This window comes from Oikopleura dioica, chromosome PAR (genome assembly GCF_907165135.1).
Source record: "Oikopleura dioica chromosome PAR, OKI2018_I68_1.0, whole genome shotgun sequence".
Taxonomy (NCBI): domain Eukaryota; kingdom Metazoa; phylum Chordata; class Appendicularia; order Copelata; family Oikopleuridae; genus Oikopleura; species Oikopleura dioica.
This window is the reverse complement of record NC_137293.1, coordinates 2,352,855-2,377,168: the sequence shown is the minus strand read 5'-3', so window position 1 is coordinate 2,377,168 and position 24,314 is coordinate 2,352,855. Positions and strand designations below refer to the sequence as shown.

The following is a 24,314-nucleotide window of genomic DNA, read 5'->3' as shown; positions in this document are numbered from 1 at the left end:
TGAGGGCAGCATCCACAGTTCGTTCTTGCTATTTTCGGAGTAACAAACGGGTTAACAGGCAGCTGAAAAGTTAGATTTTGATTTTTCTGAGAAAATGGAGGATGATGAAGAGAATGCGGATAGAAAAATGTTGAAACTGACACCGATTCCACCACCTTCTGAGGAAGAATTTTCAGGATAGTTTTATAACAAGTTCAGTTTCAAAAAGCATTTGCGTGCGCCATTATCTCAGTGGGTGCTCACTGTGACCAAGTACTCGAAATCAGATGCAAACACCGGGTGATTAACACAGAAATTCCCGGAAGAAGCTGATTTATGTTTGCTACAGCTATTAATCTTGAATAAATGGGTCAAAAGTGGCCTTTGTCAATGAATTTTTATAAAACGTGTAAGAAAACATTGGTGGTACTGTCGAAAACCCTGCCTTGGTAACGATTCAACGAAACTCAAAAAACAATGCATCCTTCCTCGTCAAAGTTGCTTCCAGATCATTTGCTTTCAAAGCAAGAAAAGCGAAGAAAACGATTCTGCATTCTAAAAACGACGATCCTGACTTCCGTTTCAAGATGCGAGTCGAGTGTGAAAATCAATCATATTCGAAAGACGCTTCATTCCGCTGTTCAACGAAGATTTGGATGTTTGCAAAAGTTGTTGATATGGAATCTCCTCGTTTTTTTGAGCTCAGCAATTGGCGATGTGGAAAGCTAGAGTCGAAAGTAGACATTCACATGAATAAATGTCTGAAGAACGATGCACTCGAAAAGAAGCGATTACAGTACGCAACGACTGTGTCCATGCTCAACAGGAACCAAATTCGCCCAAAAAGTCAACAGACAATTCGTGGAGAAGTTCAAAAAGATTCACAACTTTCGAGCATGGAAAGAGGCAATCTTTTCACGAAAAAGGAGATGAGACGTCTTGCTCAGAATTCCAGAAAGTACGAAAGAAAAATAAAGGCCGCTACAGTTCCTGATCCTCGACGCTTGGAAGACTGGATGACAGTACTAGGAAAGTGATTTATTTGACCGAGCACAGATGCACGAAAGAAATGACAGTGAATATAGTTTAGTTAAATCTTGAGTTGAATTATCCTTTAGAGCTTGGGACATCCTTGATACGGTAGAAAAGCAGAGGCCGTGCGTTCTTCTTTTTCCTTTGTCTTTCCCTGAACTAACATAAATTCGAAGCCGCAAGCGGCTTCTCTTACGATGCAGGAGTTCTTGGGGCTTCGAGGACCCGAGCAGCGGGAGCTCCAGCTCGAGCGGGTGCTTTCTTTGCTGTTGTAGAAACTGCAGCGAATTTGAAGCGGGGAGTCACACCAGCGTTCGCTCTCGCATGAACGGGACCAAGAGGTTCTCCCTTTGAAATCAGAATTGAAAAAGGATTTCGCGTTCTTTTTGATTTACCTGATAGTTAGCGTCGAAAAACTTTTTAAACCATTGAACGAAGTGTGAGACACTTGACAGTGGTGAAAGGAAATTACTTTGCATGACGTTGTCGCCACGGAAGCAGATTTCTCCTTTTCCTTCGCGCGCATAATAATCCATGTCGGGCACGTCAACAAGTTTAAAAAATATTAGCCATCGGCAAATAGCTGAACCAGACGTCGCTTGTTTTCCAAGGCTCTTTAACCGAGAAGATTGTAATGCCACAGCAGACGGTGCAGATGTTCTTGTGAGTCAAGACGACGCCTTTCGGATCGCCAGTCGTGTCGGATGTGTAATTGATCGTAGCAATGTCTGAATAATGAAATTAAATGATCGCCCCTATTTTTATCATTTTTACCTGAAGAAGTCGGCGGAACATTATCAAACGAGCTGTCTTTTCCGATTGCAATAAAATCGTCGAAACTTATGATTTTATAATTGGAGGACTTGACCTTCTTGAATTTTCGAAACACAACGATTGTTTGAAGATGAGCAGGCTTGATTTTGAGAATGAGGTCAAGTTTCTTTTGATTTTGAACGAAGCAGATTGGAGCTTCAATCTGAAGAAAAAGTAAAAATAATCTCGTAAAGAAGTTGTAAACTTACGTGCTCGAGAATGTATTTGACTGCTTGTTCACCAAAAGTATCGTAAAGCGAAACATTGCATATATTTTGATAGTATCCTCCAATGATTACTGCGTCGTATTCGTAGCAATTCGACGAGTAGATCGCAATTTTGCTTTCTCCACTGATAAGTCCGTGCTTTTTCAGTGAATTCGCCAGGTATTGAGATGTTGCAGCGAACTCGCCATAAGTACGGGTCGTGTAATCTGTCAAATCTGGCGTCGGAGTGCCTCAAATGATAGCATTATCACTGGCGGTCTCTCTTCCTCGCTGGAAGCACTCAAGAATTGTCTGAATAACTGTAAAGAAAGTTCTGAGTGATACGCTTTACCTGTGGATAATCAGCTGGCAGAGTCCAGAGTCCTTTCTTCTCGCAGAGAATATTGTGTCTTGCGAAGGTTTCAGAATCTGCTTCATAACTTTGTGGCGCGTCAACGTAGTCTAATTTCTTGTTTCTGTGTAGAGTTATAATTTTGATGAAGACAAACCTTATCTACGCCCATTTTTTTTGAACGAGTTTTGCAAGACTTTGAAGTTATTGACATATTCGTGCTCGTGTTTTGCATTGTACTTTACTGTCTTTAGTCGGATGGAACCTAAACCAAATGTAGCTTGATTAAAAACGATTCGAAAGATGAGGGGTAAGGTGGAGACAACGAGGACATCATTTTTGTTTCACGAAACGAACATTGAAAAGTAATAATTCATTAATAAATCACGAAAAGGCGATGGTGAAACAAAATGGATTCTAATGAATGAGTTTCTTTCGCCGGAACAACGAAGCCCGATATGGGATGAAGCTCTAGCTTTTGCGACTCAACACGATTTGCGCATGCTGACCTCTTCAAAACACTGGTTTGTTGACGGTAAATTCTTTACGAAAGGCCAGCAAAAGAAGTTTGGCTACCGTCAACTCCTCATTATTGGATCAAGAGACCGAGATGATAGTGTTAATCCTAGATTCTTTATTATTCTCAAGGGTCAGTCTAAAGAAGGCTACAAGATTGTCTTTGAGGCTTTAAAGGAAATGATCAATATTGAAAATTTTGAACTTACTTGGTTCGGCAGCGAATTTGTCGTGTGTAATAACGTTGATGAGGACCACAATCGGCCGTTCGGTAGTTTTGAATAGCAGAGCAGCCGATTTTCCTGAAAAACTGTAAATTGATCTACAAAAAGAAACTTTGTCCTGATTCTGAATTTACAACTGTCTCGTCCGATTTCGAACCTGGGCTCAGAAATTCGATTCGCGAAACATGGCCGGAGAAGAATCTACGCATGGTTGGGTGCTACTTTCATTGGTTACAGAGTGTTAGAAGATATTTACAAAGTCATGGACTGTTGGCACTCTGGGAGAAAAATGGAAAGATACTCCAAGCACTCATCCATGCGATCCCATTCATTCACTTGACCGAACCTACATTCTACGACACATTTATGCAGCTTTTGCGTCGAACACTTGATGAACTGTCTACACCACTAATCAAAGACGAGATTAATGAGTTCTACAGATATCTTTCTACGACGTACTTGAATGACGATGCTAAATTCCCTCCTAGTTCATGGGCCCTTGCATTATCGATAGGAGCGAGGAATGGTTCAAAATTCTTGACTAATAACAGTCTTGAAATCATGGTAAGTTACCTTTTTTCGATGGGAAATCTTGTAAAAACATCGAATTCGTGAAGATGCGATTCCAACTAAAATTAAATGTTTAGAACTCATCCCTGGTGGATCAAGGAATCAACAATGCGACAGAGCTATCTACGGTCATCTCCATTGCTAATGGCTTTAAAAGTGAAAGCTTCAGTACGGAAATTGCTAAGCTTGAGAGCAACAGCCAGCAAAGTACTAAAAATGACAGATTGTGCGCCTTAGTTGCGGTTGTACGCTACGAGCAGCTAGCAAGATTTGACAAAAAATGCGCAGAAAATGGCTCAATCGAAGAAGCAATTGTTTCTGTCGGCTTCGGCTTGATGAGGGCCAGATCAAAGGCCGAGTCATTGAAATCTACTCAGAAACTCCGACATTTTATCAACAACGCCACGCAACCAGAAACTGCTGTATTTCAAAATTTGATTAAAGAATCAACAGCTGACGTATAGTTACTATTTTTTATACAAAAATAAAAATTATTTAGTCATACCAGTTTCAAGAAGCAATGCCTGTGATGTCCCCAGTTCGCGATGAGCAAGAAACAGCTGGTGAGCAAGTTGACCCAGATCCTTTCGCTCAGCAAGGAGGAGAATTCGATTTGAGAAGAGTTGCGGCGCCAATCGCTCAGCCAGTTCAAAGAGTGGAAAGAAGAGTCGATGAGGAGACGAGCAATGATGAAGTCGATGTGCCAGCTGTTATCCATGAGTTCGACCCACCTCCAGTGGACTCTTTACCGTCGGACAATGAGGATCGTGAGCCTGAAAACTGTAATATATCAAAAATGTAAATATCAAAAATTTAATATTTCTAGTTGAAAAATCGCCATCTCCAATACATTGGGAACGACTTCTGGATAAAACCGATGAGATAGATGAAACGATCAGAAAACAGTTTCCAAATCGTCCTTCGTCTTCAGAATCGGAGCAAGGTAACTGTCCATATTTAAAAAATAAATGACTTTCATTTAAGAAAATGACGAAGCCGGACAAGCTAATCGTTCTCGTCCAACATCTGATTCTTACCGGAATTTTGATGACAGAACTAGTCCCGAAAAGCTGGTTCTATCTGAACCCAAGCAGCCACGGAAGTATATTCGCAGCGCAAAATCCGCAAAACAGCGCAAAACGCGGGATCTTTCATTGTCAGATTCTGAATCGGATCGTAAGTTTAGTTTTATCAAGCAGAATGTTAATTATTCTAGATGAGCGCCCCGAATCTTCGCAAAATACGCGTAGTTTGTGCGCAAAAGTGAAGCGGAATGCGAAAAAATCAACCTATTGCGAGCATGATTCCCCACCAAAAAAGAAAAAGAAGAAAACTGAAGCCGAAGTGCGTTTGGCAGCCCAAATTGCGAAAGAAAAGAAAATTCTTAAAGAAAGAAATCGAAAAAAAAGAGAAAATGATCCTAAGGTAATGCTTGTATGTTTCTTTAAGAAAATAGCAGAATATTTAGGGCTACTATGCTGATATAGCAAATAAACGGCGTCAAACCATTCAAAGAAAAAAAGAACAAAATGAAGAGTTGATCGCAGAGTTACGGGAAGAGCTGGAAAAAATGAAGGCGGAAAATGCGAAATTGCGAAAACGCGAAGAAATGAGAAAAGCAGATATCCCAGGATTGTTTACACGTATATAATGGTTTCTTATTTAATTGTATTTAATTAGAATAACTTGATAAATAATAAAAAGACGATGACGATTTGATGCGCCAATTAAAAGAAGTACTCGCCACTTCCGACGAAGAAGACTTCTGATGTTCTATAAAAAAAGCTCCTTACATTTTCATCAAACTCGTTACATTCGTTACGGACGATTTCCATAGGTCAGAGCCGTTACAAAATTACCGGGGCAAACTTGCTGTTGCTCTAGCGCCTAAGGGTTACATTGTAGCCCAAGACATCTTTATACGTATCGACGGAGAATCTCAAGCTCTATGCCAGTATCATCTCAGATTTTCGAGATCTCAAAAAATTTCGGATTTATGGCGATTTTTCATTTTTCAAAGGACTACGTGTCCCTAATTCAGCCAATCACAGCACTGTATTTGACGCATTTGCACCGGTAAATTTGTAACGTCTCAGTTAATTGAAGCCGCTGAAAAATAAACCAATAAGTGAAAAAATTGATTGCAAAAGAAAATTCGAAACTCCTTTCCTATATATTTTTCTTCTTCGTTGGAGCTCCTAAAGATGGAATCGAGCACGTCGTTTTGTTGATTCATCGAGTTCCTAGAATTCGGAAGCTTTCTTTGTTGTCTGCGAGAAGAATACTGGCAGGAAGTTCTTCAATATCTTTCGAGGAGTTCAAAATCATGTTAAATTAAAGAAAGGGCACAATTATAACGGGTAAATTCTTCTGGAGGCCCACAATTATAACGGGTTCAATATTCTCCCCGTTGTTATTTTATATGGTCAATTTTCAACACTGAGTCCTTTCTGAAATTGAAATTCTGAATTAAAATTTAAAAATGATAGACAGTATTTTAGTTTCGCAACTCGTAAAGCTTTAATGTCAAAAATTGAAAAAAAATAGAAACATTTAACTTATCAACGGTTTGTGCATCGAAAGAGAGAAGAAAACGCATCATACATTAAATACGAAAGGTTGAAGTTTGGAGGCGAAACAAAGCGGAAACACAGTTCATAAGTTTTAAGCGAATTGGGCAAAATTTTATAGGCAGTTAATTCTTCTCTAATTCCTCTGGCAGTTAATTCTTCTCTGATCTTCATCATTTCCGCTTGAAAAACCGTTGATTTATCAACTAAATTCAGGCGAGCACAGCGCGGCGAATAAGGGAGGAGCGCGCCGCCCACGCGCGCCTGACTATTTCTCAGAAGAATCAGAAGATGAATTCCGAGCTCTTCTTCTCTCCGTTTTTTATCTTCCAGGATCATTAACTATAGATGTGAAATCAAAAGAGGCGATTTTCTGGCAGTTAGACTTTCTGGCATATTAGATTTTCTGGCATTGCCAGAAAATCGCCTTTGCCAGAAAGTCTAACTGCCAGAAAATCTAACTGCCAGAAAATCGCCTCCCTCCTATCTATCTACTTCTGACGCGGCTGATCTCGCTTTCCTTATGCGTTGCGCTTTCTCTCTCTTTGCGGGACTGATTGCCCTTGAGAATAATAAAACTCCGTACTAAATATTCTTTTGAAAAGATTTCTTTTTGACATTTTAAATTTTTCCTTTACGATAGAGAAAATGACCGGGTAAGAAAATAATATATTTTAATGCTCTATAAAAGGCCATTTTTAACCCTCGAGCTAATCCCCTTAGGCGTGAACGTATAAATTCAAAAGATAAGAGCTTATTTTTGACTTGATTTCGCAAAAATGCCGAAAGCTGAACGAAGAAAAAAGTAAAACAACCTTCTTTTCATCAAAGACTTTATTTTCAGAAGCAAACAAGAGAGCACAAATGCCGCGGAAAACACTAGAATTGTCCTGGAAGAAGAACTTCTCTTTTGCAAAATCATGCAAAAGTCTCTGAAAGAAGGTTCGTTTTAAAAATTCTGCGCTGTCAAAAAGGGTCGAATTATTTTTATCTTTAGTCGAGTTCGAGTCCAATTCAAGAGATCTTGTGTTTCAAGGGCCGGGTTTGAGGAAAACTAATAAAGCCCTAGAATTTTAAAGTTTCGCTTTTCAAAAATGCTTCTCAAACCCTTTATACAAGACACGAATGTTTATGTTTCTGACGAGGAGCTTGAAGTTTTAATTCCAAGATTTGTAAGGGTCACAATTTTTGAAAAGAAAGAATATTTTTCGAGAAAAAAAAAACGTTGGATGATCGCGTTTTTGAGCAATTTTTGTTCAACAGAGTTGTGACCATAATTGTAAGTGATAAAATTTGCCACAATCGGGTGATGGCGGTTCAGTTATCCGGCGATGGGGGGCCAATGAAAACAAAACCGTTGCAACGTCTATCAGGTATTATCTCTTATTTTCATCGTCGGTTGAATTTTTTATGGAAAAAAAAATCGAGAAAAATATTTTCTGCTAGAAATCGTTTTCGATAATTTACTTCGCAAGTAATTATTTTGAGTAATTTACGCAGCGCATTAGCTATTTAAAAAAAAAGGGCGGGAAAAGACTTGATTTTATGTCAACTAAGAAATGGTTATTGCAAGAACACGTTTTGTGAAAACAATTTTTTTCAATAAAGAATCAAGCGCTTCTTTATTTTTTCGAAAGTGAGGGGCTTATTCAATGGAGTCGTAATTTGATTTAGAACTGTGGCCGGCGCGGCGCAGGCGAATAAGCAATTTACGCCACTAAGGGATGAAGTTATGCTACATGCTTACCAAAGTGAAACAGCAGTAGCTATTCAGGTAAGCTCAATTGCTGAATTTTCGTTTCGAAATTTTTCATTTTAGATTTTGACTTGTCCTCTGCCCGACGAGGCGCGGTTCTGAGCTTGTAGTATCAGTACTTATCTTATCTATGCACATTACTAGCTCCCTCCGGAGAGCGGAATCCACAGTTGAACCGCTAAAAAGCTCGACGAAATGGAATTTGAGGTTCATTTGGGCGTCGGCGCCGATGGCTCAGGAAGGTTCAAAAATTGAACGTGAGCTTCGTTTGTCTTCTTTTTTTGCTGTTTTTGCACCTTGACAGCCACTGACATTACGACCGTTCACATTTTCCGGTAAAGCAGCGCTCGTCTAACATGCTTTGTGGTGTCCTCTTCTCAGCAACTCCGTGACCTTGCCAATTACTTTCCTCAAAATTCGAATAAAACAAATCTTTTTCCAAGATCTTGATTTACGAGATTTTACTCATTTTACGAGCAAATATGACATCATTGAAAAAAAGAGAAAAATTTTCTTCACACTCCCCTTTATTTGTTCAATCATTGCAAATATTTCTGACACAGTTTTTTCGCTAACTACCTGTTTGCAAAAAATCATTGAAGGCATGTCTTTTTCGGAAGAGGAAAATGAAGAAGAATCAACAGATGAAAAACTAAGCATAAACCCGAATTATCGATGGCTTGCTCTTTTCACTGTCATGGCAACTTCAGGTTATTTGCTTCTTGAAAACCAACCCCGCGAAAATATCGTTAATAAAATTTGCAGGTGGCAATGCAATGGGCTGGCTAGCATTTGCTCCGATTCCTGGGCCGACCACAGAGTACTTCGGAATAACCACCAATCAAGTTGATTTGTTCTCAGTTCTCTTCATGCTGGTGGGAATACCTGTTGGCTTTGTCGCTATCTATTGTGTGGATATAATTGGTCTGAGAAAGTCGATTTGGATAGCAGCGGCGTTCAATCTTGCTGGCTCAGTCGTCCGGTTATCGACGCTTTTTCATGAAGAACTCGATCAAAATGGCGATTTTATAGCAGCACCCAATTGGTGCTACCCAGTTGCCCTTGTCGGGACTGCAATTATGGCTGTCAGTCAAGCTTTCATCCTCGTTATTCCGACAAAAATGGCATCTCAGTGGTTTCAAGCTGATCAGAGACTACTTGCCAACTCACTTTCTTCCCTTTCGAATCCACTGGGGATGATGATTGCTGCAGTAACAGCCCCGATAATTGTGAGATCGGCAAGTGACTTGTGGATACAAGCGTTGATCTTTGCCATTCCAGTTGTTTTGGGGCTTCTTGCGTCCTTTTTCATTCCTGGAGAAGGCAATTATCTTTCAGAAACGGGTTTGAAGACAAAAATAGTCAAAAATATTTACCCTCAAACCCAATCAAAGCAGAAGAACTATCCTTCAAACAACGACTAAAATATCTCTTCAAGGAATACGGCCGCGAATACATTTGGATTCTCGTCTGCGGAGCAATCGGAATCGGACATTTCTCAACAAAACTTACCCTTCTTGTCCAATTTCTCTGCCCTGGGGGATACGACAATACTTTCAGCTCTTCAATTTGTGCCTCAGCTATAATTGTTACTGGAATCGTTTTCAGTGCGATTTTGTCGATTTTCATTGATGGAAAAGAATATCATTCTCCGGGTAAAATTGAAAACTGAAATATTTGAAATTTCGTTTTTAGCCGCAAAAATTTTGCTTCTTGTCGCTCTTGGTGCTTCGATTGGTTTCGCTTTCATCATGCATACGCCAGAAATTGAGCCATGGATTGGCGTCGTTTGTGGACTTTATGGCCTAGGAGGGCTGAGTTTCTTCCCGCTTTGTTGCGAAATGGCGGCGGAGTCGACTTTTCCCGTCGGAGAAGCAACCTCAACCGGATTTATGATGATGCTCGGGCAACTTCTAGCGGCGGTTATGATGTTCGGGAGTGCGGCGGTTCCGCAAGGTTTCGAGCCTGACTCATCTGTTTGCAATCCAAAGGAAGAGGGGCAAGATTTATCGGAGTTCTCATTTTACCTCGATATTGGTAAAATCGAAAAATTTGCCAATATCAACACTATTTTAGTGATCTTGGGACTCTGGTTTTTGTTTCTCTTTTTGTACAAATGCTCATACAGAAGAAAACATCATTATGAAGAGCTTGAAGATACTTCAGTAACAACTTCCTTGTAATCCAATGTAGAATTAATTTTATAAGAAAGATTATTCAGATGCGACATTTTCCCTTTTTTCCGTTACGAATCTTCTTGTAAACATTGCATTTCGCAAGAATAAACGAAATCAAAATCTGTGCAAATACGAAGGGAAAGTAGAGACTCCTCTTTCTCTTTGATTTCTCGTCTGAATTCATTCAATTTGCAAGAATTCCTCGCATCATGAATCGCAAGAATCATGAAAATCAAGAGAACCCTGGAGAAACGTCTGATTACTTCACATTTTCCCTAAATGTGCCTACAGGACTTCCGTCTGGAATGGTCATTCCAAATCCTCGACTACAGGGCTCTGATTCAACTTTACCGCAGAACGAGGTTCCGCTGCAGAACCATGAAACCTTGAACCCGGGATCAAATGGATCTTCCTCTGGAATGGACTGTGAAAAATTCAGCGGAAATAAGATTTGTTCAACCTGAGACATTTGAGGCCAATAATCTCCAAATCTGGATGCAAAATTTGGGAACTTGGAAATTCCGCTGTTCCAAGTTGGAATCATATGTACGACGTCAATAGACCGAAAGAGATCAAAATTTCGCCGGAAGAGCTCCTAGTTTATTGCAGAAAACAAACAACATACAACGTAGAGACCGTTCAAAATGCGTTGAAAAAGATGAACGACGACGAGAAAAAATGGGAAAGACAAATGGAGGACATGCGAAATGACTATGAACGTAAAATGAACGAGATGGTGGCTCAATATGAAGAACGAATCGCTCGACTTGAAAGAAGAAACACTTATGTAAATTACTAATTCGATTTGTAGGCGCCTCTTTGGCTGATAGGTAGTCGTAAGTCAAAAAATAATATGTTATCATAAAGAATTCTTTATAATAACTTGTTTAATTCAGATATACCAAAACTAGCTTCTATTACCCTGTTAACTGTACGAACAGCACTTTGTTGATTCGTTTGTTCGTATCTCATGGAAAAAAACTTTTCTTTATTGATAAAAAAAAACTGCTAAACATGATTTATTTCTTATATGCCTGTCTTTCTGGTAGTCTCATTATTTCTTGCATATTCACAGCAGTATGAAGCTTCACTTTACAATCATAATCGAAAATGCCTTCACCGACTGAATACTGATCGATCAAAAGCAGGCCCCTAAAACAAGTAAATCTCGATCTTTTAAGTTGGGATCAAAGTCGCTTGAGATATACTGTATATCATATACACGAATACAAAATTTTTTTTATTGCAAAACTTTTAAGTAGATTAATTTCGATCAGAAACTAAGTATGCGATAATGTAGCATCTAAAATTTTAAAGCAGGGCACGTAAGAAAAGAGAAGAAAAGCTTCGGAAAGAAAGAGCGGAAATCGTGATTGCCGATGACTTCTACACCGTCTTCGGCGATCGTTTCATTTTCGAGATCAATGCGTTGAATCGGGCTTTCGAAATCGTCCGAACCTTCCTCTTCTTCATATTCTCCACCAAAGTAGAAAATCGAGTTGTTGATCATCATTGCTGATCCTCCATGAACGACCTGGATGATATTTTTCTTTCTTACTTTTTTAAGGTTTCCAACGACCCACCATTTTTCATCAAGATCGAACTCCCAAATTTTATCCTGGTATCTCTCTGGCCCTGGCCATGTATCCCGCACGTAGCCTCCAAGCATGAGCATTTTTCCTGACGGAAGAGAGATAAATGAATGGGCTTCTCCTCCTTCCAGGCTAAAAAAACTTTTGGAAATATTCAGTCAAAGTTTCTTACTGATCGTTATCCCAGTTATCGTACCAACCATCCTCGGTCAATCTTTCAATTTGGGCAATTTTCTCCGCATGGGCAATTTGCAAAACAAGCTGTTGTACAAAACGATAAGTAGAAAGAATGATTTTATCCTACTTTCATATTCTCGTTGGCAGATCGAGAGACAATACTCTGTCTCACAAAGCAACCGACAGCGGTTATATTCAGCTCTGCAGACTGCTTGGCAATCCTTTTGGAGGTCTTCATCCCTATGAAAAACAAATTTGTAAGTGAAAATTATCAGAAAGAACATTTTTTTACTTGCAAATTTCATCTCTTTCGGACACCTGAAGACTCCTCGGAAAATCTTTCAAAGGGTCTCCATAGACTGAGTTCGAAAGGGACAGGAGAGAAAAAAATAATTTCATTTTCACGAAATGGAAAGCTTTGACCTGAGCTAGCTTTATAACAGGGTCATAATGTTAAGCAAATGCTGAAAAACACGTGCTAAATATCCCACTGCGGGTTACTTAAAGTAAAGTCTAAAAATGAAAGTTCAAGGTCAAAATAGTTTTGTTTTTGAAAAAAATCACTTGTTTTTCATTTATTACAGAGCTTGAATTATTTTTCGAATGCCTGTATTCCAGGAAGTCTCAATATTTTCGCTATATCAACAGTAGTTGGTAGCTTTGCTTTGCCTTCATAGTCGAAAATGCCATCACCAATCGAATATCGGTCGATTACAAGCAGCCCTCTGAAAAACCATCATTTCGGGGTTCGAAGATTCAAGAAAACTTACTTCGTGTGCTTTCCTTCTGTCTCCACTCCGACAGAATGCTCCCAAGCCTCAGTAATGATTTCCGGATTTGTGTGACAAAGAGCGGCGAGCAAATCATAAATTCTCCAACCAGGGCCGTTGTCGAACTGGCATCGAGGGTGAAACTCTCCAAAGTATCGCTCTGCATCATATTTTGAGACGGATTTTATAAATGACTCATCCATATCGTGCCAGAAAGAAATCGGGAAGGGAAATTGTCGTGCGAGTTCTAGGGTCACGATCGTTGGCGTCAAATGAGGAAGAAAGCTTTGATTGATTCCTTAATGTTTGTAGGAAAATGCCGAAAAATTCATCTTGAGAAATCTTCCTTGATATCACTTTCTCTGCAGAATAATAGTCGAACCAAAAGTTGTACTCTGCTGCCTGTCCCGGAGCATTTCCAGCTCCATACAAATTTCCTCCCATGACTGTCCACTCATTTACGCGCTCAGGAAGACTTGGGTCCAGTTTGAGAGCTTGAGCGATGTTGGTCAGCGGCCCAAGGGACAAAATTGTGATATCATCGTGTTCAAGCTGAAGTATTCATTTGCTGCATAAGCAATTTGACTTACAGTAAGATCAACAATCGCTTGCCCCGCTGATTTGCCCATGTCAATCTCTAAAAAGTCGCCCTTTTCAACATCATTACCCGAGATTCTCGGCTCGAGTCCTTGTTGATTTCCAAGACCATCTTCACCATACCATCCATCACTTTCTTCCGGAAAATCGGCGCCGAGATAAATCGGTGGAATACTCTCAAGATTGTTACTCTTCAAGATTCTAAGAGCATTTGCAGCGCCTTGATGAGTTTTGACGTTTCCATCAACGATCGTTAGAGCGACAATTTCAACAGATGATTTGAGATTCTTGAAAGAAGGATTCATATAGATCTTTGAATAATTGAAAAGAGATTTTGAACCCTTGGCAAAAGATATTGAATCGCAAGAGCATCATCAATTCCCGGATCACAATCGACGATCACCCTCTTTTTCTAGCCTCAAAGAGAGTTAATTCTAGAGCTTCTCTCGAATCAAAAAGACATTCCTTTGAGGCCATCGTTCGGATAAGAATTGGTGTTAAAAATGATCTGAGTTTCATTTTTTCTAAAAAGGAATTTCTATCTTTCTGTTTTTGGCTGTTTTCTCTATTTGGCTTTCGAATAAAAATCGGCCTCCTCCGTAGACCAAGATAAACTCGTTTGTTTAAACCTTTTTGACCTTTTGTTTTCAAAAGGAAAAATTGCGTTGAATTATGTTTTTATTAATTGATTTTCTGTCACAGTCAAAAATGATCATGATATGAGCAGGTTTGAAATAATTACTGTATGTTACTTTCTTCTTAGATTTTTTTGTTTGGCATTAGTTGTGTAGTTAATCTTTTGAATTCTTCTAGAAGTGGCTTTGAAGGTTGAAGTTAGGCTTCTGTCTGGGCTCCCTCCTAAAAATGCGCTCTTAGACCTTTTCGGGTTAGATCAATTCTTACAGTATATTTAGTTCCATCTTCATCTTCGTTTCCTCTTTTCTTGACATAAAATATGACTGCGATAATAATCGCAATAATGACGATTCCAGTGACACTTCCGACCAAGAAAGTTTTGTTGCCATTTCCAGCGGCATCCACGTCAATTTCTTCTTCAATTTTTTTCAATAAAGAATCAAGCGCTTCTTTATTTTTTCGAAAGTGAGGGGCTTATTCAATGGAGTCGTAATTTGATTTAGAACTGTGGCCGGCGCGGCGCAGGCGAATAAGCAATTTACGCCACTAAGGGATGAAGTTATGCTACATGCTTACCAAAGTGAAACAGCAGTAGCTATTCAGGTAAGCTCAATTGCTGAATTTTCGTTTCGAAATTTTTCATTTTAGATTTTGACTTGTCCTCTGCCCGACGAGGCGCGGTTCTGAGCTTGTAGTATCAGTACTTATCTTATCTATGCACATTACTAGCTCCCTCCGGAGAGCGGAATCCACAGTTGAACCGCTAAAAAGCTCGACGAAATGGAATTTGAGGTTCATTTGGGCGTCGGCGCCGATGGCTCAGGAAGGTTCAAAAATTGAACGTGAGCTTCGTTTGTCTTCTTTTTTTGCTGTTTTTGCACCTTGACAGCCACTGACATTACGACCGTTCACATTTTCCGGTAAAGCAGCGCTCGTCTAACATGCTTTGTGGTGTCCTCTTCTCAGCAACTCCGTGACCTTGCCAATTACTTTCCTCAAAATTCGAATAAAACAAATCTTTTTCCAAGATCTTGATTTACGAGATTTTACTCATTTTACGAGCAAATATGACATCATTGAAAAAAAGAGAAAAATTTTCTTCACACTCCCCTTTATTTGTTCAATCATTGCAAATATTTCTGACACAGTTTTTTCGCTAACTACCTGTTTGCAAAAAATCATTGAAGGCATGTCTTTTTCGGAAGAGGAAAATGAAGAAGAATCAACAGATGAAAAACTAAGCATAAACCCGAATTATCGATGGCTTGCTCTTTTCACTGTCATGGCAACTTCAGGTTATTTGCTTCTTGAAAACCAACCCCGCGAAAATATCGTTAATAAAATTTGCAGGTGGCAATGCAATGGGCTGGCTAGCATTTGCTCCGATTCCTGGGCCGACCACAGAGTACTTCGGAATAACCACCAATCAAGTTGATTTGTTCTCAGTTCTCTTCATGCTGGTGGGAATACCTGTTGGCTTTGTCGCTATCTATTGTGTGGATATAATTGGTCTGAGAAAGTCGATTTGGATAGCAGCGGCGTTCAATCTTGCTGGCTCAGTCGTCCGGTTATCGACGCTTTTTCATGAAGAACTCGATCAAAATGGCGATTTTATAGCAGCACCCAATTGGTGCTACCCAGTTGCCCTTGTCGGGACTGCAATTATGGCTGTCAGTCAAGCTTTCATCCTCGTTATTCCGACAAAAATGGCATCTCAGTGGTTTCAAGCTGATCAGAGACTACTTGCCAACTCACTTTCTTCCCTTTCGAATCCACTGGGGATGATGATTGCTGCAGTAACAGCCCCGATAATTGTGAGATCGGCAAGTGACTTGTGGATACAAGCGTTGATCTTTGCCATTCCAGTTGTTTTGGGGCTTCTTGCGTCCTTTTTCATTCCTGGAGAAGGCAATTATCTTTCAGAAACGGGTTTGAAGACAAAAATAGTCAAAAATATTTACCCTCAAACCCAATCAAAGCAGAAGAACTATCCTTCAAACAACGACTAAAATATCTCTTCAAGGAATACGGCCGCGAATACATTTGGATTCTCGTCTGCGGAGCAATCGGAATCGGACATTTCTCAACAAAACTTACCCTTCTTGTCCAATTTCTCTGCCCTGGGGGATACGACAATACTTTCAGCTCTTCAATTTGTGCCTCAGCTATAATTGTTACTGGAATCGTTTTCAGTGCGATTTTGTCGATTTTCATTGATGGAAAAGAATATCATTCTCCGGGTAAAATTGAAAACTGAAATATTTGAAATTTCGTTTTTAGCCGCAAAAATTTTGCTTCTTGTCGCTCTTGGTGCTTCGATTGGTTTCGCTTTCATCATGCATACGCCAGAAATTGAGCCATGGATTGGCGTCGTTTGTGGACTTTATGGCCTAGGAGGGCTGAGTTTCTTCCCGCTTTGTTGCGAAATGGCGGCGGAGTCGACTTTTCCCGTCGGAGAAGCAACCTCAACCGGATTTATGATGATGCTCGGGCAACTTCTAGCGGCGGTTATGATGTTCGGGAGTGCGGCGGTTCCGCAAGGTTTCGAGCCTGACTCATCTGTTTGCAATCCAAAGGAAGAGGGGCAAGATTTATCGGAGTTCTCATTTTACCTCGATATTGGTAAAATCGAAAAATTTGCCAATATCAACACTATTTTAGTGATCTTGGGACTCTGGTTTTTGTTTCTCTTTTTGTACAAATGCTCATACAGAAGAAAACATCATTATGAAGAGCTTGAAGATACTTCAGTAACAACTTCCTTGTAATCCAATGTAGAATTAATTTTATAAGAAAGATTATTCAGATGCGACATTTTCCCTTTTTTCCGTTACGAATCTTCTTGTAAACATTGCATTTCGCAAGAATAAACGAAATCAAAATCTGTGCAAATACGAAGGGAAAGTAGAGACTCCTCTTTCTCTTTGATTTCTCGTCTGAATTCATTCAATTTGCAAGAATTCCTCGCATCATGAATCGCAAGAATCATGAAAATCAAGAGAACCCTGGAGAAACGTCTGATTACTTCACATTTTCCCTAAATGTGCCTACAGGACTTCCGTCTGGAATGGTCATTCCAAATCCTCGACTACAGGGCTCTGATTCAACTTTACCGCAGAACGAGGTTCCGCTGCAGAACCATGAAACCTTGAACCCGGGATCAAATGGATCTTCCTCTGGAATGGACTGTGAAAAAAATTCAGCGGAAATAAGATTTGTTCAACCTGAGACATTTGAGGCCAATAATCTCCAAATCTGGATGCAAAATTTGGGAACTTGGAAATTCCGCTGTTCCAAGTTGGAATCATATGTACGACGTCAATAGACCGAAAGAGATCAAAATTTCGCCGGAAGAGCTCCTAGTTTATTGCAGAAAACAAACAACATACAACGTAGAGACCGTTCAAAATGCGTTGAAAAAGATGAACGACGACGAGAAAAAATGGGAAAGACAAATGGAGGACATGCGAAATGACTATGAACGTAAAATGAACGAGATGGTGGCTCAATATGAAGAACGAATCGCTCGACTTGAAAGAAGAAACACTTATGTAAATTACTAATTCGATTTGTAGGCGCCTCTTTGGCTGATAGGTAGTCGTAAGTCAAAATAATATGTTATCATAAAGAATTCTTTATAATAACTTGTTTAATTCAGATATACCAAAACTAGCTTCTATTACCCTGTTAACTGTACGAACAGCACTTTGTTGATTCGTTTGTTCGTATCTCATGGAAAAAAACTTTTCTTTATTGATAAAAAAAAACTGCTAAACATGATTTATTTCTTATATGCCTGTCTTTCTGGTAGTCTCATTATTTCTTGCATATTCACAGCAGTATGAAGCTTCACTTTACAATCATAATCGAAAATGCCTTCACCGACTGAATACTGATCGATCAAAAGCAGGCCCCTAAAACAAGTAAATCTCGATCTTTTAAGTTGGGATCAAAGTCGCTTGAGATATACTGTATATCATATACACGAATACAAAATTTTTTTTATTGCAAAACTTTTAAGTAGATTAATTTCGATCAGAAACTAAGTATGCGATAATGTAGCATCTAAAATTTTAAAGCAGGGCACGTAAGAAAAGAGAAGAAAAGCTTCGGAAAGAAAGAGCGGAAATCGTGATTGCCGATGACTTCTACACCGTCTTCGGCGATCGTTTCATTTTCGAGATCAATGCGTTGAATCGGGCTTTCGAAATCGTCCGAACCTTCCTCTTCTTCATATTCTCCACCAAAGTAGAAAATCGAGTTGTTGATCATCATTGCTGATCCTCCATGAACGACCTGGATGATATTTTTCTTTCTTACTTTTTTAAGGTTTCCAACGACCCACCATTTTTCATCAAGATCGAACTCCCAAATTTTATCCTGGTATCTCTCTGGCCCTGGCCATGTATCCCGCACGTAGCCTCCAAGCATGAGCATTTTTCCTGACGGAAGAGAGATAAATGAATGGGCTTCTCCTCCTTCCAGGCTAAAAAAACTTTTGGAAATATTCAGTCAAAGTTTCTTACTGATCGTTATCCCAGTTATCGTACCAACCATCCTCGGTCAATCTTTCAATTTGGGCAATTTTCTCCGCATGGGCAATTTGCAAAACAAGCTGTTGTACAAAACGATAAGTAGAAAGAATGATTTTATCCTACTTTCATATTCTCGTTGGCAGATCGAGAGACAATACTCTGTCTCACAAAGCAACCGACAGCGGTTATATTCAGCTCTGCAGACTGCTTGACAATCCTTTTGGAGGTCTTCATCCCTATGAAAAACAAATTTGTAAGTGAAAATTATCAGAAAGAACATTTTTTTACTTGCAAATTTCATCTCTTTCGGACACCTGAAGACTCCTCGGAAAATCTTTCAAAGGGTCTCCATAGACTGAGTTCGAAAGGGACAGGAGAGAAAAAAATAATTTCATTTTCACGAAATGGAAAGCTTTGACCTGAGCTAGCTTTATAACAGGGTCATAATGTTAAGCAAATGCTGAAAAACACGTGCTAAATATCCCACTGCGGGTTACTTAAAGTAAAGTCTAAAAATGAAAGTTCAAGGTCAAAATAGTTTTGTTTTTGAAAAAAATCACTTGTTTTTCATTTATTACAGAGCTTGAATTATTTTTCGAATGCCTGTATTCCAGGAAGTCTCAATATTTTCGCTATATCAACAGTAGTTGGTAGCTTTGCTTTGCCTTCATAGTCGAAAATGCCATCACCAATCGAATATCGGTCGATTACAAGCAGCCCTCTGAAAAACCATCATTTCGGGGTTCGAAGATTCAAGAAAACTTACTTCGTGTGCTTTCCTTCTGTCTCCACTCCGACAGAATGCTCCCAAGCCTCAGTAATGATTTCCGGATTTGTGTGACAAAGAGCGGCGAGCAAATCATAAATTCTCCAACCAGGGCCGTTGTCGAACTGGCATCGAGGGTGAAACTCTCCAAAGTATCGCTCTGCATCATATTTTGAGACGGATTTTATAAATGACTCATCCATATCGTGCCAGAAAGAAATCGGGAAGGGAAATTGTCGTGCGAGTTCTAGGGTCACGATCGTTGGCGTCAAATGAGGAAGAAAGCTTTGATTGATTCCTTAATGTTTGTAGGAAAAATGCCGAAAAATTCATCTTGAGAAATCTTCCTTGATATCACTTTCTCTGCAGAATAATAGTCGAACCAAAAGTTGTACTCTGCTGCCTGTCCCGGAGCATTTCCAGCTCCATACAAATTTCCTCCCATGACTGTCCACTCATTTACGCGCTCAGGAAGACTTGGGTCCAGTTTGAGAGCTTGAGCGATGTTGGTCAGCGGCCCAAGGGACAAAATTGTGATATCATCGTGTTCAAGCTGAAGTATTCATTTGCTGCATAAGCAATTTGACTTACAGTAAGATCAACAATCGCTTGCCCCGCTGATTTGCCCATGTCAATCTCTAAAAAGTCGCCCTTTTCAACATCATTACCCGAGATTCTCGGCTCGAGTCCTTGTTGATTTCCAAGACCATCTTCACCATACCATCCATCACTTTCTTCCGGAAAATCGGCGCCGAGATAAATCGGTGGAATACTCTCAAGATTGTTACTCTTCAAGATTCTAAGAGCATTTGCAGCGCCTTGATGAGTTTTGACGTTTCCATCAACGATCGTTAGAGCGACAATTTCAACAGATGATTTGAGATTCTTGAAAGAAGGATTCATATAGATCTTTGAATAATTGAAAAGAGATTTTGAACCCTTGGCAAAAGATATTGAATCGCAAGAGCATCATCAATTCCCGGATCACAATCGACGATCACCCTCTTTTTCTAGCCTCAAAGAGAGTTAATTCTAGAGCTTCTCTCGAATCAAAAAAGACATTCCTTTGAGGCCATCGTTCGGATAAGAATTGGTGTTAAAAATGATCTGAGTTTCATTTTTTCTAAAAAGGAATTTCTATCTTTCTGTTTTTGGCTGTTTTCTCTATTTGGCTTTCGAATAAAAATCGGCCTCCTCCGTAGACCAAGATAAACTCGTTTGTTTAAACCTTTTTGACCTTTTGTTTTCAAAAGGAAAAATTGCGTTGAATTATGTTTTTATTAATTGATTTTCTGTCACAGTCAAAAATGATCATGATATGAGCAGGTTTGAAATAATTACTGTATGTTACTTTCTTCTTAGATTTTTTTGTTTGGCATTAGTTGTGTAGTTAATCTTTTGAATTCTTCTAGAAGTGGCTTTGAAGGTTGAAGTTAGGCTTCTGTCTGGGCTCCCTCCTAAAAATGCGCTCTTAGACCTTTTCGGGTTAGATCAATTCTTACAGTATATTTAGTTCCATCTTCATCTTCGTTTCCTCTTTTCTTGACATAAAATATGACTGCGATAATAATCGCAATAATGACGATTCCAGTGACACTTCCGACCAAGAAAGTTTTGTTGCCATTTCCAGCGGCATCCACGTCAATTTCTTCTTCAGCGGGGTCTTCGATCGGGTTAGGAGTGTCTTCATTCGGTGAATCTAGAATTGAAGGTTGAATCTAAAATCTGAGAAAAGTCATGAATTGGTACCTCTGTGAGTTTCAGTTGGTGGGTCGACAGGAAGATCAACAACTTTCTTCGAGCAGGGTCCAGCGATACAACCTTCTGCTGGAAACGGGCTGTCGAGATATGATTCTACGGATTGGCCGTCGACCAATTTTTGATAAACAACTCGGCACTGGTACTTTTCACTAGCGTCTATTTCTGCTCGCAGACTGGCATCAACTGTCGAGCTAGAAAACGACGATTATTAATCGGAAATGAAAGTAAAACTTACCTTCTGTAGCGGTTTTCTTTTGCAACTCCAGTTCCCGAATAATCGACAAAGCAATCGTTAGCATCAAGCTTCGAGTTTTCATTGCATTCGAAGACGATATTTCCTTGGTCGTTGAGCCATTGAATCGTGGCCTGAGGATAAGTCTCGCCAGTAGTGCAAGTCGCGAGTTTCTCGGATTTTTTCGAGTTTGGATCAAAGTTGCTTGAGATCACCTTAAATTTATCATTGAATAAGACATCTTCTCTATGAATAAGTACCTTGACATCAGATGGCTCCAAAATCGCCAACAACAAGACCTGTTCTGTCCTCCCTCCTCGCATCGTACAATCATAAATAGTATTGAACAAGTACTCATTAGATAGATATCCATTCACAATCGCCTTTCCGTCTCGCACTTATCTTGGCTTGAAGATCAAGGGGTCAATTACATGACAAATTTCCGTACTCGTTAAAAGAAAGTTCAAAGGTTACATTTGAGAAAAATGGAAACGCGTGGCCTTTACATCGGTTTTATGATGATGATTTATGTTCAGAAAAATTTGGACTTAATCAAATTCATAAAAAGACACCATCAAATCATAAAAACGCGTCGTTAAGAACATTCTCCATCAAAAAATCTTTTCATCTGATTATCTGAGAAGCCAATCCTGAAATAGCTGGACCTTCTTCTGAAAACGTAGGGACGAGAGATTCAATTTCCGACTTTTGTTCATCGCAGTAAATTGGATACGCTACGCTTCTGTCCGAACCGACGAAGGTTTTATGAACGGCTGAGACTGCTGCCGCCACTAGAAGGAGGGGGATAAAAAGGGATTAGGATAGAATTTCAGGAAGAACGGATCAGAAGAGATTTAACCGATTTCAAGGCGATTTTTAAGAAAAAGAAAATTCTTTATTTTGTTTATTCATTCTTTCTTTATGTTTATTTGGTTCGATTATTAATTATATTATTTATTCTTATTTTTAATTTTAAGCAGTAAAGCTGCAAAGAAGGAAAAAAAATTTCTTTAACAAAAATTTTTTTCAGAGTATTTTTGTTAAATAAAAAGCTAAATAAGAAGAAAACTTACATGAAAAAACGATCCTCAGCTTCATTTCTTTTTTTGTTCTCTCTCGAATCTGTGCTCTGCTTCGCTAATAAAAGAGCCTCTCTAGTAGACTCGGTATCCGGGCGTCGTAACCTCCTTTGTTTTTGTGCTTAACCTTCGCAGCCAAAGAAAATTCACTTTCTCAGGATAACTTATGAGCGGTAAAACGAACTTTCCGGTTAATGAAGAAAATGGAATGTAAAGCTTCAAAACTGGGCTCCGTCACGTGGCTCAAGGGCAAGGCGAGAGGAAAATCACTCAAGCGCTTAAAAATCAAAAAAAGTGTCTCGAAAAATTTAATTAAGGCAATCACCGGGCGGTAATTAGGGGCGGTTGCTTGCTTTTTCGATTTTTCGATACCTTTTGGCCGCTTTTCTAGGGTGGTATTTATATGGCAAAGTGGCACATTCATGTAGCTACGGTAGCGGTCCGGAGAATCATAATCACGTGGCGAAAATAAAAAGCCTAATTAGGGCTCGGAGCTGTAAATGGATGATTACGGGGATTTTTTAACGATTATACTTGTCAAAAATCATTGAAGAAAATTTTCATTGTTGCATAAACTGAATAAAGAAATAAGCAGAAATACAAATGAGTATAAATAGGTGGTTTTAAAATGATAAAACGCTCAAAAAAATTCGATTTCTATATAATTTTTGCTTAATTTTTATACATAAAATATCCCTTTTCTTGCTCTTCTGAAGATCACAAATCTCCTTCTTTTCTGTGTCTCTTCAAAATCTCTGTAAAAATCACTGTATTAGAAAAAAGGCCGTCAAATAGCAGACAGACACACTCACGAGCGTCTTTCTTTCTTCTTTTCTTGAGTTTTTGATGAGCTGGCAGGTGAGCCAGGCACTAGAGTGGTGCTCAATGAATAAATGATTTAGCGCCGCAGAGTTTTTTCTCTTTTCGGAAAGGAAGACGAGCATTCCCCTGCTCTCAAGGACCTTTGTTTCGTTGATGCCATTTAAGCGTGCCAACTTTGACCGTCAACCAGACGTCCTGTTTTTGTTTCAATTATAAGTTACCGCGCTTTGTTATATTGACCGAAAATCAGCGAAGCAGGAATTTTATCTTACTGGTTGAGTGAAAACTGATTTTTGAACAAGATTATTTTCGTTTTTTTTTTCTATCTGGCGTATGTCTTAATGGCAAAAGTAAGCAATCGAATGACCGCTGGAGACTTAAGGCGGTAGACATCAAGAATCGGATTTTCCTGCAGTGTTTTTAAATTTTTAAATAGTCTCGCTTTGAACTTCGACGAAGAATATTCTAATATAGAAAAGCGCTGGTGACATTCAAAAAGGAACGAAAACGGAGGCAAAATTGTCCAAATGTCAGTGAAACTGTCATCTTCATATACCGGCGCTTTTTGTTTTACTCCAGAATTCTCACTCAAAACTCAGTCGCAATGGTTGACAAAAGAGGAAAAAAGAGGATGAAGATTCCGATATATCAAAAAAGAGTCCGGGTAACTACAATTTTGATTCAATAAGTAAAAATAAACATCGAATAAGTGTCTTGATTGCGACTGTATTGGTGTTTTGAGACTGAAACAGAAGAAACTGTATTTGTTGCCCGAAGAAGTTTTGACAATCCGAAGCATCGATACTCAAGAACACCATATGCAGAAATCAAAAGAGAAGCAAACATGGAAGAAAAAAGTTACCGCAAAAATGAGCCTTGCAAAGCACGGCAACGATACAGACCCTCAGAAATACACCTACCTTACTCTCGGTTCAATTTTTTGGATCACGGTTATGCTTATAGGTACTATCATAATTTTTTTCTACCCAGATATTTATGTCACTAGCAAATGTTCATTCTTTGGAGAAATCACGTGCCGTAACAACTTTTTTAACTTCGACTTGTCACCGAAATTACAAAAAATGCGTCCGAGTTGCGACAATGGACTATTGTGGCCATTTGATGAAGCAATGTTACGAAACACAGGAATTT

At 39.3% G+C, this 24,314-nt stretch overlaps 7 protein-coding genes across 7 annotated transcripts; 3 read left to right on the top strand and 4 right to left on the bottom strand.

Annotated features, from left to right (window-relative positions):
• Window positions 1-1,308: 1,308 nt before the first annotated feature.
• Window positions 1,309-3,331, bottom strand: LOC145701174 (uncharacterized). The gene is made up of 8 exons (XM_081778401.1): window positions 3,280-3,331; window positions 3,108-3,200; window positions 2,566-2,647; window positions 2,352-2,506; window positions 2,034-2,281; window positions 1,786-1,987; window positions 1,407-1,739; window positions 1,309-1,359 (listed from the first exon to the last, which is right to left on the bottom strand). The coding sequence occupies exons 1-7, from the start codon at window positions 3,329-3,331 to the stop codon at window positions 1,567-1,569; spliced, it is 1,005 nt and encodes a 334-aa protein (XP_081634527.1). The 3' UTR covers window positions 1,309-1,359; window positions 1,407-1,566.
• Window positions 3,332-3,716: 385 nt separating this feature from the next.
• Window positions 3,717-5,105, top strand: LOC145703528 (uncharacterized). Its single transcript, XM_081780891.1, has 4 exons — window positions 3,717-4,150; window positions 4,192-4,474; window positions 4,519-4,635; window positions 4,677-5,105. Exons 1-4 carry the CDS (start codon window positions 4,028-4,030, stop codon window positions 4,910-4,912), a joined length of 759 nt encoding a protein of 252 aa, XP_081637017.1. The 5' UTR covers window positions 3,717-4,027; the 3' UTR covers window positions 4,913-5,105.
• Window positions 5,106-7,383: 2,278 nt separating this feature from the next.
• On the top strand, window positions 7,384-10,201 carry LOC145701173 (solute carrier family 49 member A3-like). Its single transcript, XM_081778399.1, has 7 exons — window positions 7,384-7,635; window positions 7,937-8,036; window positions 8,082-8,728; window positions 8,784-9,362; window positions 9,419-9,673; window positions 9,714-10,055; window positions 10,095-10,201. Exons 3-7 carry the CDS (start codon window positions 8,623-8,625, stop codon window positions 10,199-10,201), a joined length of 1,389 nt encoding a protein of 462 aa, XP_081634525.1. The 5' UTR covers window positions 7,384-7,635; window positions 7,937-8,036; window positions 8,082-8,622.
• Window positions 10,202-12,556: 2,355 nt separating this feature from the next.
• LOC145701172 (nucleoside hydrolase-like) lies at window positions 12,557-13,636 on the bottom strand. Its single transcript, XM_081778398.1, has 4 exons — window positions 13,325-13,636; window positions 13,055-13,286; window positions 12,735-12,981; window positions 12,557-12,689 (listed from the first exon to the last, which is right to left on the bottom strand). The coding sequence occupies exons 1-4, from the start codon at window positions 13,634-13,636 to the stop codon at window positions 12,557-12,559; spliced, it is 924 nt and encodes a 307-aa protein (XP_081634524.1).
• Window positions 13,637-14,453: 817 nt separating this feature from the next.
• On the top strand, window positions 14,454-16,735 carry LOC145701171 (solute carrier family 49 member A3-like). The gene is made up of 6 exons (XM_081778397.1): window positions 14,454-14,570; window positions 14,616-15,262; window positions 15,318-15,896; window positions 15,953-16,207; window positions 16,248-16,589; window positions 16,629-16,735. The coding sequence occupies exons 2-6, from the start codon at window positions 15,157-15,159 to the stop codon at window positions 16,733-16,735; spliced, it is 1,389 nt and encodes a 462-aa protein (XP_081634523.1). The 5' UTR covers window positions 14,454-14,570; window positions 14,616-15,156.
• A 2,355-nt stretch (window positions 16,736-19,090) lies between these two features.
• On the bottom strand, window positions 19,091-20,171 carry LOC145701169 (nucleoside hydrolase-like). Its single transcript, XM_081778396.1, has 4 exons — window positions 19,860-20,171; window positions 19,623-19,821; window positions 19,269-19,566; window positions 19,091-19,223 (listed from the first exon to the last, which is right to left on the bottom strand). The coding sequence occupies exons 1-4, from the start codon at window positions 20,169-20,171 to the stop codon at window positions 19,091-19,093; spliced, it is 942 nt and encodes a 313-aa protein (XP_081634522.1).
• A 364-nt stretch (window positions 20,172-20,535) lies between these two features.
• Window positions 20,536-22,724, bottom strand: LOC145702999 (uncharacterized). Its single transcript, XM_081780301.1, has 7 exons — window positions 22,335-22,724; window positions 21,914-22,052; window positions 21,522-21,660; window positions 21,265-21,476; window positions 21,018-21,220; window positions 20,771-20,967; window positions 20,536-20,725 (listed from the first exon to the last, which is right to left on the bottom strand). The coding sequence occupies exons 1-7, from the start codon at window positions 22,357-22,359 to the stop codon at window positions 20,702-20,704; spliced, it is 939 nt and encodes a 312-aa protein (XP_081636427.1). The 5' UTR covers window positions 22,360-22,724; the 3' UTR covers window positions 20,536-20,701.
• Window positions 22,725-24,314: the final 1,590 nt, after the last annotated feature.

Coding starts and splice junctions, on each gene's coding strand:
- LOC145701174 (XM_081778401.1), bottom strand. CDS start 3,331: ATGCGTAGATTCTTCTCCGGCCATGTTTCGCGAATCGAATTTCTGAGC. Junction 2,507..2,565: donor TTCAAAGTCTTGCAAAACTC/GTTCAAAAAAAA, acceptor AACTCTACACAG/AAACAAGAAATTAGACTACG. Junction 1,740..1,785: donor TGTTCCGCCGACTTCTTCAG/GTAAAAATGATA, acceptor TTCATTATTCAG/ACATTGCTACGATCAATTAC.
- LOC145703528 (XM_081780891.1), top strand. CDS start 4,028: ATGAGGGCCAGATCAAAGGCCGAGTCATTGAAATCTACTCAGAAACTC. Junction 4,151..4,191: donor TTAAAGAATCAACAGCTGAC/GTATAGTTACTA, acceptor AAAATTATTTAG/TCATACCAGTTTCAAGAAGC. Junction 4,475..4,518: donor GGATCGTGAGCCTGAAAACT/GTAATATATCAA, acceptor TAATATTTCTAG/TTGAAAAATCGCCATCTCCA.
- LOC145701173 (XM_081778399.1), top strand. CDS start 8,623: ATGTCTTTTTCGGAAGAGGAAAATGAAGAAGAATCAACAGATGAAAAA. Junction 8,729..8,783: donor CACTGTCATGGCAACTTCAG/GTTATTTGCTTC, acceptor TAAAATTTGCAG/GTGGCAATGCAATGGGCTGG. Junction 10,056..10,094: donor CTCATTTTACCTCGATATTG/GTAAAATCGAAA, acceptor ACACTATTTTAG/TGATCTTGGGACTCTGGTTT.
- LOC145701172 (XM_081778398.1), bottom strand. CDS start 13,636: ATGAATCCTTCTTTCAAGAATCTCAAATCATCTGTTGAAATTGTCGCT. Junction 12,982..13,054: donor TTCTCAAGATGAATTTTTCG/GCATTTTCCTAC, acceptor TCGTGACCCTAG/AACTCGCACGACAATTTCCC. Junction 12,690..12,734: donor ACAGAAGGAAAGCACACGAA/GTAAGTTTTCTT, acceptor ATGGTTTTTCAG/AGGGCTGCTTGTAATCGACC.
- LOC145701171 (XM_081778397.1), top strand. CDS start 15,157: ATGTCTTTTTCGGAAGAGGAAAATGAAGAAGAATCAACAGATGAAAAA. Junction 15,263..15,317: donor CACTGTCATGGCAACTTCAG/GTTATTTGCTTC, acceptor TAAAATTTGCAG/GTGGCAATGCAATGGGCTGG. Junction 15,897..15,952: donor CAATTATCTTTCAGAAACGG/GTTTGAAGACAA, acceptor TCAAAGCAGAAG/AACTATCCTTCAAACAACGA.
- LOC145701169 (XM_081778396.1), bottom strand. CDS start 20,171: ATGAATCCTTCTTTCAAGAATCTCAAATCATCTGTTGAAATTGTCGCT. Junction 19,822..19,859: donor AAGCGATTGTTGATCTTACT/GTAAGTCAAATT, acceptor TGAATACTTCAG/CTTGAACACGATGATATCAC. Junction 19,567..19,622: donor TTATTCTGCAGAGAAAGTGA/TATCAAGGAAGA, acceptor ACAAACATTAAG/GAATCAATCAAAGCTTTCTT.
- LOC145702999 (XM_081780301.1), bottom strand. CDS start 22,359: ATGAAGCTGAGGATCGTTTTTTCAT. Junction 21,661..21,913: donor GAAGAAGGTCCAGCTATTTC/AGGATTGGCTTC, acceptor CAAGCCAAGATA/AGTGCGAGACGGAAAGGCGA. Junction 20,968..21,017: donor ACCAACTGAAACTCACAGAG/GTACCAATTCAT, acceptor CTTCAATTCTAG/ATTCACCGAATGAAGACACT.